Source organism: Heteronotia binoei, chromosome 1 (genome assembly GCF_032191835.1).
Source record: "Heteronotia binoei isolate CCM8104 ecotype False Entrance Well chromosome 1, APGP_CSIRO_Hbin_v1, whole genome shotgun sequence".
NCBI classification, from domain to species: Eukaryota; Metazoa; Chordata; class Lepidosauria; order Squamata; family Gekkonidae; genus Heteronotia; species Heteronotia binoei.
The window spans coordinates 93,028,277-93,041,584 of record NC_083223.1 but is presented as its reverse complement, the minus strand read 5'-3'; the positions used below and the strand labels follow the sequence as shown (position 1 = coordinate 93,041,584).

Below are 13,308 nucleotides of genomic sequence, written 5' to 3'. Positions count from 1 at the left end.
TCTTCCCCTGCCCAATCTGCAGCCAGTCCCATTCCCCACATAAGGCACATCCTATTTTTCCCCAAAAATGTTTCTGAGCATTAATCAAGCCATCCTCAAGAGCTTTCACTGCAACACATCAAAATGAAATGGAGAAAGCATTCAGTACTTTAATTTCTGTTCCTGAGAGGCCACTTTCAGTTTGTCTAGTAATATAATTAGGAAAGCAAAGCCTTTGTTTGAAGCCAACAGCATGTTCTTTTAAGCTACTTACCAATGTGGTAAAGATGTAATGATAGTATTCTGTCATCATTCCCATTGCTAAAGCCTAAAAAAAAAAAGCAACACAATTTTAAGGTTACACAACTTTGCTTTTAATATTTTGGATGTTACACCTAAAACTGCTTTTAATCACACCTACAGTAAGAAATGAAAAGCTCCCAGAAGAATGCTACTAGAATAAAACTAGGGCTGGAATTGTACTAAAATTGGGTCAAGCAAATCATTCTTAGCTGTTAGGAGTAGATTACAGCTATTAAAGGAATTTATGAACCAAATCTGCTGATAGAAAGATTATTAGGAGACTGTTTAGGGCTGCAAATGTGAAAGAGGCTTATAGTTTTACATATTAATGGGATCACACAGTTGCCAACAAAAAAAATTAAACTGAGGGTGCTTACATTAATTGTATTTATTGTATGTATTCACTAGGAAAGATACCCTAATGAGAAAAATGCAGTGCTACTTCAAGTGAGCAATATTATTCAATCAAAAAGAGGGGAGAGAATTTGCTGGCAACCAGCTTTGAGCACTTCAACCAGAAATATATAGCATTAGTTCTGAACACTGGAACTACATTTCTTGGCATTAATGGTGCATATCAAATGTCAGGAGGGTAATTCAAGGGGTACCATCTAACTAACAAGGGTTATCCCTCATCTTCCTAAATAGCTCATCATCTTCAATGATGCCGTTTAGATTTTTCATTGCTATTTCTTGGAGTAAGTAGCAAAGAAATAAATATTGTTTTGCTTCGAAATAACTTCATTAACAGCTCAAGCCAAACAGGTTTGTCTTTTGAACCCCCACACACTCTCCTTGGCATACCAGGGGACAATGAAGCTTGCAACAACACCCAAGCTGCACCATCTCACAGGTTTCTAGGACTCTTGAAGAGAGGAGGAACAGTTTTCATTTCTTCCTCCTCACATCAGAGGCCTTATGACAGGGAATGTGCAGCCTGATATCATGACTCAAGGTTCAAACTTCATCTGGAAAAAAGTCAAAAATAATACTAATGTAGCTGCTTTCATGAGAAATCCCATAATTCTGAAATAAGTTTCAGATTCTTCATATATAGAGATTTTCCTTTGGAAAGAGTTGAACATATTGCAAAGATATATTCAGACATTATAAAAATATAATGAACGGGAGCTCAGACAGCTAGAGAGGCAGTGGCGGCGGACTCGAGATGAAGCAACCAGAATATCTTATAGAGTTTATGAGGTCCTATGAGATGGCAGTCAAAGCCACAAAGAAAGCTTTCTTTGCGGCCAAGATTGCGTCTGCGACATTGCGCCCTGCACAATTATTTAGGGTAATTCGGTTGCTTACAGTACTATCACAAGGCAGGCCAAATTGTAGGGAATTGGATATCAGCTGTGAGGCTTTTGCGAATTTTTTCACAGACAAGATCTTGCCGTTCTGTCACAACCTTCCTGCTACAGTTGAAACAGTATGTGAACTCAAGGCTCCATGCCTGTCTTCCGGACCAGCTTTGGATCATTTTAAAATGCTCAGTTTGGAGGAAGTTGACAGAATACTCTCCACTGTGTACACCCAACAACTTGTGATCACCCAAGAACCTGTGCCGTCCTGGCTGATTAAAGTGCACCAGGGAGAGCTCCGATATCCTATATGGGATATCGTAAATAGATCTCTCTTGGAAGGGCTTTTTTCAATGTCTCTTAAAGAAGCAGCGGTTCGCCCTCTCCTAAAAAAGTCCACCCTAGACCTGGCCAAATTTGCACACTACCAACCGGTCTTGAATTTACCCTTTTTGGGGGGAAATTATTGAGAGGGCAGTAACACTACAGTTACAGAGTTTTCTGGAGGATTCTTCTATCCTAGACTCCCACCAGTCCAGTTTCCGCCAAGGCCAAGGGATGGAGACAGTTCTGGTCACCCTAGGATGACCTCTAGTGGCATCTGGATCGAGGCGGCTCAGTGGTACTGATGCTGTTAGACCTATCAGCTGCGTTCACTTTTTGGACTTTGCAGCTAACTATAGTTTGGCTGAAAGCCTTCCAGAAAACAAAACTTTTAACCAGGCTCTGAATGTTAGCACCAACTGTAGATTGTTTAAACTTGTACTGTTTAATGGTATTATTGATTTCATGACTGGAATCATAGCATACTATGATTTGATGTAAGCCGCCCTGAGCCCACCTCAGTGAGGAGGGCGGAGTAAAAATCAAATTAAACATAAACATATCTCAGTAAGAACAAATGAGGAACTAATCCCTCTTATATGAGCTCTCTCCCTCCCCCCCACCCAGAACATCTGAAAAAACTAAAGGCTTTTGTGATACTAATGGACAGGTTGTTAAATCATCCAAATTCTAGTGAACATAGAGATTGTGTTTTACTTTCTGAGCTACAAACTAGAATTCTAAATCAGGATTTATCTATGATTTTTGAATTCTGGTTGTAGGTCAGAGACCAAACAACATTTTGCTCCCATTCACTTAGACAGACTGTGATTAATTTATACAAGAAAATCCTCAGTTTTCCAGCCACATTCAAGCAGCAGTGGAAGGAAACATGCTACAGGAATCCTGGGATCATTCTCATCACACAGACTTTTTATGACATCTATATTCAGCCCAATATTCTTAAATTCAGCATATATTGCTGAAATTCAAAATATGAAATTGCCTGTCATAGGCTGTTTTTCATAGAATCCACTGAACAAAAGCTCTTCAAACAAATTTCAAAAGCATAGGCACTGCATTATTAAACTAACTAGTTCTGGGTGCTTTGTTTTAAGTTTTATTAGGAAAGGAAACCAATCTAAAAATATTACATATATGAATGCAAAAAAATGGGCACTCCCATTTATTACAGCATTTTCAAATCAGTGTTCTTTTTGTACACAGAAATAGCTTGAAAATCCATTCTGTACATCTGGAGTATTATGCAGAACAGAATATCTCATTTACTAAGAAAGATGTGGAAGAGATAATTCAGCACCAAAACACTGTGTGTGTGTGCATTTTTCTGTATAAATAAGAAGAGGCAATGACAAGGGTTCTAGTTTGCTCTAATCCATATTTATCACAAACCTGGTTTTGCTGACCTGGTTACTATTGAAGACACATTTGCTGTTCACTTACAACCTACAAGGTACGTTATAAATAATGCAATTTGACTGATGAGCTTACTTATTGTTAAGGTTGCTGAGTTTTAGCTAACACTAATAAGGGAAACATTAGAGAAAGCCAGTTTGGTGTAGTGGTTAAGTGCGTGGACTCTTATCTGGGAGAACCGGGTTTGACTCCCCACTCCTCCGCTTGTACCTGCTGGAATGGCCTTGGGCTAGCCACAGCTCTGGCAGAGGTTGTCCTTGAAAAGGCAGCTGCTGTGAGAGCCCTTTCAGCCCCACCCACCTCACAGGGTGTCTATTGTGGGGGAGGACGATAAAGAAGATTGTAAGCGCTCTGAGTCTCGGACTCAGGGAGAAGGGCGGGGTATAAATCTGCAATTCTTCTTCTTCTTAAAGTGCTATAAAATGTAAAGAGTGGCCCAATGAAGTTATGAACAGATATAAGAGAGAGGGACGAACAGAAAGAGAAAGCTTTCTTCATTAACTTAGGCCACTGAAAAGACAATCCATAATTTCAACTGATAGTGGCTGACATGAGAAAACTTTCAGACAGTTCTGGTTGTAGTCATCAAGCAAGAAGCTGTCTGAGAGCTCAGCTGTAGTGTGTGTGCTGTCATAAAACGGATATATTATGTAAGTTTGTAGGGCAAGCTAAACAACAAATATTTCAACTTCCTTTGCAGTATCAGAGTAATTACACAAGAAAATAGCCAAGACCCAGCTTAAGTCATATAAATTCACAGTCTGTCCTGGTCATTGCACAGCCTGTCCATGCACAAGGAGTTAAAAACTGCACTTTCCCCCAGCATGGTAACAGATCTCGTGTCCATTTTCCCCCTGATCCAAAATTAAATAGCACCTCCTATAATGAGTGTGCAGGTCGGGGGGGGGTGTCTGGGACCTGATTCTCTAACATCATTAACTTCTTCATAGAACCCAGAGCAAGTTGAGACATGCGATTTTCAGAACTGCATGGTTCTCTCTCTGTATCTAAATATATAGTACATAATATCATTTGTACAGTTCAATTGTCCCATACATAGTTCTCCTATAAAACTCTCTCATTTAAAGGCTCAAATGTAATGACAGTTATCCTGTGAACATTATGTGATGGGAAGAATCATAGATTCACAGAGTTGGAAGAGGCCATCTAGTCCAATCCCCTGCTCAATGCAGAATCAGCTCAACACTTCTCTTAGTGGCTGATTCCATTGTTGAACAACTCTTACTGTATGTCCTAACAACTCTTACTGCAAAAAAGTTTTCCCCACCCTTAATTTAAACCCAATGAACAGAAGAGAGCAAATAAAATTGTGGCTCAATTTCAGAGTCTCATTCCTAATCATATTAGTAATTTGCAGGTTCAACTGCTCTCTCCCACCCAACCCACCTTCCCATCTGCATATGGATTCTTTCTGCCATTCTCTGATTTAGATAACTTCTATTTGCTGTGTCATTCTAAATTTAACTTTGGTTAGTACAAATTAGCAACTACCTCCAGCAGCATGATTTTAAACTACAATTTTAATTGTTTACAAATTCTGCCTTTGAGGTCTTGGCCTTTTACTTTCTGACTTGTCACCTAAAATTTTCCTCCAGTGCCACATTACATGTGCAGGATCAGCCAGACAGCCATAGGCAAAGATCAGGGATCTCAATGCATGGATGAGAAAGTGGTTCATCTCCAACAAATAATCATCCAGCTACATTTTGAAGACTGCCAATGAGCTCACCACCTTCCTAGGCAGCTGGTTCCACCTCTGAACTACTCTGACCATATTTTTTCCCCCTAATATCCAGCTGATATTTCTCTGCTTATAATTTGAGCCCATTACTTCAGGTCCTATCCTCGGCTGCCAAGTGGAACAGCTTCTTGCCCTCCTCTAAATGACAGCCTTTCAGATATTTAAAGAGAGCAATCATGTCCCCCCTCAATCTCCTCTGCTCCAGACTGAAAATTTCCAAGGCCCTCAGTCTTTCCTCATAGGGCTCTTCCTCCAGGCCCTTGATCATCCTCGTTGCTCTCTTTGCATCCGTTCAATTTTGTCCACATCTTTTTTGAAGTGAGGCTTCCAGAACTGCCTCCAGATTTGTTAGGCACTGAGGACATTTCTGGAATAAGCTGAACCTGTTGTAATGAAGATCTCTCTTAAAGGGTATTGTGGATTTTTAAAAAACATATATATATTTTTAAAAATATATATTTTTAAAAAACATATATATATATAGTGGTTTTGATTTCTGGGCTGCTTGCCAATTTTTATCCTTCCAGCAGTGTTTTGGTTATGTGTGACCTTGGAAGGAGTTGTTCTAATCTCCTTCTAATTAATGGTTACCCTCAGCTGCATTGGGTTGATTGGTTCTTCCAGGATGCCCCTTTTTGGTTTGTCATTAGCCAGCTGAGGGGGATTTATACCGTTCCTAAAACCATTTTTTTACTACTGTTTTCTTGGCAAAAAGCCGTCCTGCTTACCGGCTGGTGATTATGGTGTGATGTAAGTCTTATTAGTTAGTTATATTTTATAATGTTGTTATTTTCTTTGCACCAGTCTGTTTTAAAACTGCCTGCCAGCTCAATAAAGTAATATTTTTGCTTATCTTTGAGTTGTGCTGCCTTGTCTGTCACTGTAAAGAAAACACCTTGCTCTACCTTGAGCCAGAGGGGAATGTAGGTTGTTACACCTGTACTGCAGAGACAGGCTTCACTAGAACCAAAAGGGAGCCAGACTGTTAGCAGTTAATATAAAAAGATGGCAAAGCAACTCTTAAACTAATCCCAGAGGGAATGCTGGTAGGAGTTGGGGAGTTAGCAAATCCAAAGGGGCAATTATGTAAACATGCAGGATAACAGTGATAAAAAAGTAACAGAACTTGGGAGTGAGAGTAGGATGGTGATGGAAGGCCATGTATGGTGATAAGTGGGCCAAGGGAGGTAAGGGTTATTATAAAGAGAAACATAGCATAGGTCAGGAGTGACCAACAGTAGCTCTCCAGATGTGTTTTGCCTACAACTCCCATCAGCCCCAGCCACTGGCCATGCTGGCTGGGGCTGATGGGAGTTGTAGGCAAAAAACATATTGAGAGCTACCGTTGGCCACCCCTGGTATTGGTGTATATATGTCAATGCAAAAGTTTCCAGTCCCAAATGGGTTGAATTTGATGCTGAATGACAATTTAGATATAGTAGGTATCTTAGAAACATGGTGAAATGGGGAAAATATAAGGGATACTGTCATTCCTAGGTATAAACACTAGGTATAGGACAGGGAGCGATGCATTGGGGAGGTGTTGTGTTGTACATCAAAGAGGGCATAGAATCAAAGAAATCAGAAATCATTAAGGGAACAAATTCCCAAACAGATGCAATATGGTTAGAAATATTGAACTCTAAGGGCCCAAAAGTGGGGGTGCTCTTTTGCCCACCTCATCAAACTCTTGAGGCTGATCTTGAGATGGAAAAGTAAATAAGAGAGATGACTAAAGCAAATAATGTTATGATAATCAGTGTAATAATCATATGCAACAATCATGTCCAAACTGGACATATCTGTCTAGATCACTGAAAGATTTCCTCATGTGGCAAGTAGAACCAGATGGTGCTCAAGCTTCTTCAGTACAAGCCATAAGAGTGTAAAGCAATGGAAATACAACAACACTGATTGTCAGTGTTTGAAATAAATCGCTGAAATACCTAGTAAACCAGGAAGCTTTACAGTAGGGTGGCAACATGCCAGGTACACCCTAGGCTAGCGTTAAAAGCAACAATGCATCTTACTAGAATACTTGCGATTGCACATTACAATGATCTTGCTAAACCAGTTAAGAGGGAGGGGAGAAACTGGTCATAACTATTCCTTAAGCTAAGCATTTAGACCCATCCTTAGTTTTCACTTTTAAACACATTTTTGAGATGTGTATATAAATCTAAATCCTACAACTTCTACAAACCATAGTTTGTGAGAAATCAGCATTATATCTACACTGGACATTAGAGACAGAAAATCAAGAAATTTATAGAAAAGGGATCATTACCTGTTTTAAAATGCCTGCTGCCATTTCGTGACTGCAGTCAAAGATGACATGGAATTCCTTGCCTCTTTTCATCTCCTTGAGCAAGGGCTTTGCATCCTTTGTGTCAGCTGGTAACTGGCGGATTTTTAGACGCAGGTTATACCGTGATGGTGCTTTAATAAGCTCTTGTAAACGAATGAGACCTTTTAAAAAAATAGACAAAAGGACACCAAAAGTTAAATTATTAAAATATGACCTTGTAGGAGCAGCTCCATTGTCAACTTTAAGAGGTTTTAATATTTCTTTTCCTCTTTAATGCATTCACCACTATGTGCATATGTAAAGTCATGTTTAAGACTCCTGTCCAGACTCCTGGTTCTTTCTTTTTGAGTTTTTTTTTCCATTCTCCTTTGTTAATATTAATAGAAAATAAGTTCAGATTCCCTTCTGAGATATGAATAAATCTGTATCAAGGTGGGTTGTGGCATTTCCACCAAACAATATGAAATTGTACTTTAGTGCAGAACCACAGCAGTAGTCTGTTATCATGCTAATAATCTCAGATTTACACACAAATTCAGTGATTCTTATACCTTAATTACATAATTGAAGTTGCTCCATTCATTACTGTGATATAAAAACAACACCACAATACATGGTTAAATTTTGCTTAAATTTTGGATGGATTCCATTCTCTGGAAACCTTCTACACAACAGCTCCCAAGCAGGCTGAATCATTGTTTGGCCAATCCATATTTTACATATGTTACAGCAACCACAGAAAACCCCTGATCTACAAAAGCACTTTCTGTGGTAATCCTCCTGGTGGTGGTATTATAAAGTAAGCAGCTGCTAGCACAGCATGTAAAGCGAGAGCCTGCCCATCCACTAGGCATGTCCAATTGTCTAGGGTGCCCCCCTTGCAACAAGCAGGGGATAACAGCTAGCCACTTCCCCAGCTCCTTCCTGTCTGCCTTATAGGAGGCAGGAGTTGCCAGATCACTTGGACAGGCTAGCACCTCCCTCACACTAACTCTTGCCCATCCACCGCACTGGAGGCAGGGGCATCCAAATTGCAATGGTGGTAGCTCACATCCACATCCTAATAGCTCTTTTTAACCCTTTTTGTAGGAGGTGCAGAGCTGCTGCTTTGCCTGCCTCACAGCACATCCTGCCTGCCTCCCTTGCAAGAGGTGGTTGCCAGCTGAAAATGGCAGTTGGCACCAATATTCCCTCTAAGCTGCAGAAATTTGTGAGCAAAAATTCTGCTTCGTGAGCTACTGGCATTAAAGTTGTGAGCTACTGCATAAATTATTGTACTCTAGAGTATTCCTTCCTGAGCTAAGACAAAAATCTGTGAGCTATCTTACACTAACTAAGCTTAGAGGGAACACTGGTTGGCACCTCCTTGCACCAACTCCTGCCTGCCTACCTTTCAGGAGGCAGGAGCCGTTGGCTCACGGTGGTGGTGCTTGAAGTCCTCACAATGACTTCCACCTGCTTTCTTCCCAGAAGTCAGTGGCTACCAGCTCACACAAGCTTACACTGCACAATTTAACTAGGAGTTCCACAAAAGAAAACATAGGACAGTGATATTTCAGTAAACGGGGCATTTTAAAAAAACATATAAAGTGGAGAATTTCCCACCCACCCCCATACACACACACTGACATGGATGTAACAGCATTTTTCTTGTCTCAGGAAAAAGTACTTCTAGTTGCACCTCCTCATACTTCCCACAGCCACATAAAACAATGCCAAAATAGTAGCAAAGGCAGGTGCCAAGAAGAAATCATCTGTTGTTAGATAGCAATATTTTACTAGTTAGATTACCACATTCTGTCATGGGACTGGAACATGAAAATCCAGTACATTCAGAATTCTGGATTTATTTTATTTGATCTCCAGCACTTCTCAAGAGGCCAGAACCAAAAGCTTCAGCCCTAAAAAATAGTAGGGTGTATATATTAATCAAGACCCATCTTTTGCTGGTAGGTGTAAGATGTGATGAGCTTAGAGGCATCTGAAGGTAAATTTCATCAAACAAGTTGCAAGTGTTTCTATGTATAAGACAAAAAGTAATTCATCCAGAAATAATCACATGCTTAAGGCATGCCACTGCAACAACACTGCTGGAACAGATGGATAAATAGCTTGCTCAATACTCAGGACTGAATTATGCTGAGAACCTGAACTGAGTCAAGTTAAGAGGCTCAACAGAATTTAAAAAAAAGGTAAAAACAAAACTTGACATTTAGTAACTTCTTTGTATTTAGACACATCTCATAATATGAAGCTCTAGGGTGCAGCTTAACTTGTGCAAAAATCCAGCTCTGAGAATCCTTGGCTTTATCTGGCACACCAATAGGCAGTGCTGATTTTAACTGAGGTAGATCACACCATAGCTCACCCCATCATAGCAATCACCAGTTGCTGCCAACAGTTACTCATTCACTGAAGGGAGAGACCAAAAAGCAGCAGCAGTTATTGGTTGCTGCTATTGAGTTTGGTACTGGAAACGGCCTGTATTGACAACAACCATCACCCCTCCCTACCCAGATAAAGAAATAGGCCCAGGTGGACTGGTAGGTAAGAAAATAATAAAGGTATGTGGGGAAGGGCATTGTAGACTATCTTAAACAACACCCCCCCCCGACAAAAAAAATTGAATTAGCCATGGTAAAACTTCATGTATGAGCACAGTATATTAGTTGCTACTTAGCATTTCAAAAGGGAAAAACCCCTCTTTGTTTCCTGAAGCTTTGTAGGATTCTGCCATGATCTGGTAGGATCCTACAAAGGTCCCTTTTTGTCAGCCTCACAACTCCAAAGACAATGGGTATCATGATCTTTTTCCAGGGTGTGGAAACTCACACAGGGTTCCTTGGGGGTACCAATGGCACTGTCTGCTGACCCTCTGGTCTCACTCAGTCTCAGAAGTTCTCTTAAAACCCACTCCCAGATATTCTCAGGTTCTTTTGCTATACTGTTCAGAACAAGAAAAGAGATATATTATAACCACAAGACTATAATCATGTCTCTTTTATCCACTAAAATGGTTTGGATGAAAGTTAAAACTAGAGAAATGGGACCATATATGAGGAACAGAAATAGTCAGAAGCATTTTAATGCACCAGAATCTTTAGCTAGAAATATAACAGCAGTTAAGATTATTTCCAGACTAAAAAGACAGTTAAAACCCTGGGGAGAAACTTCCTTGAAAATTAAAGTAGGAAGCTTAACAAGACTGAAAAAGAGGGTGTAAAACTCCATGATAAGGAAAAATAAATGTCTCTATATTGGAGTGGGAGGGAGAAAAAGCTTACTATAACGATTTTTTTAAAAAAAACACTCTGTAGAGTAACAGGAATGGCTATATGGAGGGAATGTATGTTTCTTTCAGGAAGTTTCCATCATGGATACTTTCTCCTTGACCTCCCTGGTCTTCATCTTTGGGGGAGACCATGGCGCAGAGTGGTAAAGCTGCAGTATTGCAGTCCGAGCACTCTGCTCACGACCTGAGTTTGATCCCAATAGAAGCTGGGTTCAGGTAGTCAGCTCAAAGTTGATTCAGCCTTCCATCCTTCCAAGGTTGGTAGAATGAGTACCCAGCTTGCTGGGAGGAAAGTGTAGATGACTGGGGAAGGCAACAGCAAACCACCCCATAAAAAGTCTGCTATGAAAAAGGTGTGATGTGACATCACCCCAGAGTCGACTGGTGCTTGCACAGGGAACTACCTTTACCTTTATACAGCTAGAAGGAACTCTTTTCCAAAGCTGCTATCAAGGAGAAATAGGAGGAGCAGTCAGCAACCATTCCAGCTGGCAGCTAATTCTAAAGAGATCAATCACATGCCACCCTCTCTTCATGCTCTGCTTCCGCCAACACTGGAAAACGAGCATCCCAGACTTGCTCCAAATACCCAGGTCTCCTGTTCAGCAACCTTACATGCCACTGTTATGCCACCTGGCCAGCTGTCAAGCTATTTATCATCCCATTAATTCTGTACAAGCATAGTTCATACTCCAAAACAACTGAAAACATAGTCATAGCTCCCAATCCATCTATTTCTCTGTTTAAAATCCTTAAACTTTGCTTATTTTTAGGTTAGTCACCTTCCTCATATCCAGATTATATGAGTTTTCAAATTATAAGTCTATATACTGGGGGAGCAACATACTTCATGTTGTGTGGGTTTGGTTTGTTAAATCTTGGCAAATTTGTAGCTAGCCAAAAATCTCACTTAGATATGACTAACTGACCAGAGGAGGGAATTAAGTGCTGTACTTTAAAGTCATGTTGAAACAGTTCGGCATCTGCATTGCAAGACATGTTGCCAAATGATTAAAAAAATAAAAGTGAAGGGAACAAGGAAAGTCACATGTATCAAGTACACCGCATATTATAAGATAAAACTTAGAGGTGCTGCTTTTTTAAACAAAGCAGGGCACACTAATTAGGAACAGCTAGGAGAGAAAGATAACGGCTCAACAGATAAAATCCAGGGTTTAATAAAAAAGCAAAGAAAATGAAGAAGGATGAACATGAGTGGAAACATAACCACAGGAAAAAGGAAGAAATATAGTAAAAATGGAGAATACGCAAAGCTTTGAATATACAAAGGAATAATTTGATGTGAATATGATCAAAGCCAGCTGTTATCTTAACATTAGTCTAAAAAATTAAAGAAGAAGCAGCACTCTCAACCGAGGATAATGTGGGGGGCGGGGGAGAGAAAAGGAAATGAAAATGTTATTGCTTTTTCTTGATGTTAGTGACTAGTAGAACAAAAATATGGACCAAAGTCCTGGTATGAGTGATGGTAGAAAAGGGTGCATTTTAGATAAGTTAAAGTAAAATATCATACTGAATTAGGGGTGCCAGGTAGGGTTGCCATATCCAGGTTGGGAAACTCCTAAAGATTTGGGGATGGAGCCTGGGGAGTACAAGGACCTCGTGGGGTACAATGCCACCGAGTCCACCCTCCAGAGCATCATTTTTTTCCAAAAAAGCTGATCACTGTAGTCCGGAGATGAGCTGTGATTCCGGGGGATACTCAGGAGCCACCTGGAGGCTAGCATCCCTACACTCAATCAGTCAGTCAAAAGAAATCCAAAGCAATGCCATGGTACTGGATCAGCTTTGAAGAGTGAATAAGAAATGTTTTAGTATTTATTTTAATAAGAGTATAGGCTTGTTAGAAAAACAATTATTCTTCATTTACGTTGAGCACTATTGTATCCTGCCACTGAGACAGAAAGGTCAGACAATTTGAAATAAATAAAGATCAGAATAACATTGAGAATCATCAGTATAAAGATGTTAAACTGCAGAACAAATCAGTGGAAATCTGTGGAATTTGTTTCAAAAAGAAAAAGATATTATTCACAGCTGAAATCTGAAAGGGTACTAGAAAAATAGGACTGAAATCATTTAAACCCATTCTGAAAGTATGAAGATTATTTGAGGGGAAGGATGAAAGTTATTAAATAGTGGGTTTGATGCATTAGGAGACATAGTTGCGGTAAATTATTGTGATTATAGCATGGCAACTGTTAAACTAAGACTACTGAACCGGGCCAATGGGTCCAACTATATACACTCCCAAGTTCCCATGCTAGAATGCCATTGGGTCATTTGAACCAGCAGGGGGCTGGTGATTGGACCCAGGAAGCAGAGATTTGGATCCTGCTTCCCATTGTTCTCAAGTCCCCAAGCTCAGTCCTAAAGGCTCCAATGAGCCAGGCAGGGACTACCCATCCACATGAAACACAGAGTCACACATACACAACAACCCTCCCCCCCTCCCCAGTCCACAAACTCTAACACATGTAGTCCTTGAGATGTGTGAGTCTGCGTCACTCACGCGTCGAGCACCAGGGTGCTGGGTTGGGCGCAGCGGCTGCCAGTGCCTGTCTGGACCCAATGACTT

At 40.3% G+C, this 13,308-nt stretch overlaps 1 protein-coding gene across 4 annotated transcripts in view; it reads right to left on the bottom strand.

Moving 5' to 3' along the window:
- The window catches only part of GRIK2 (glutamate ionotropic receptor kainate type subunit 2), an 896,645-nt gene that overhangs the window by 573,733 nt on the left and 309,604 nt on the right, over nucleotides 1-13,308 (bottom strand). For all 4 annotated transcript variants that reach the window (XM_060237503.1, XM_060237506.1, XM_060237504.1 and 1 more), the window contains exons 5-6: nucleotides 7,397-7,578; nucleotides 254-307 (exon numbers count right to left, since the gene is read on the bottom strand). In XM_060237503.1, coding sequence (XP_060093486.1) covers nucleotides 254-307; nucleotides 7,397-7,578 — 236 coding nt within the window. The remainder of the gene's footprint in view (nucleotides 1-253; nucleotides 308-7,396; nucleotides 7,579-13,308) is intronic.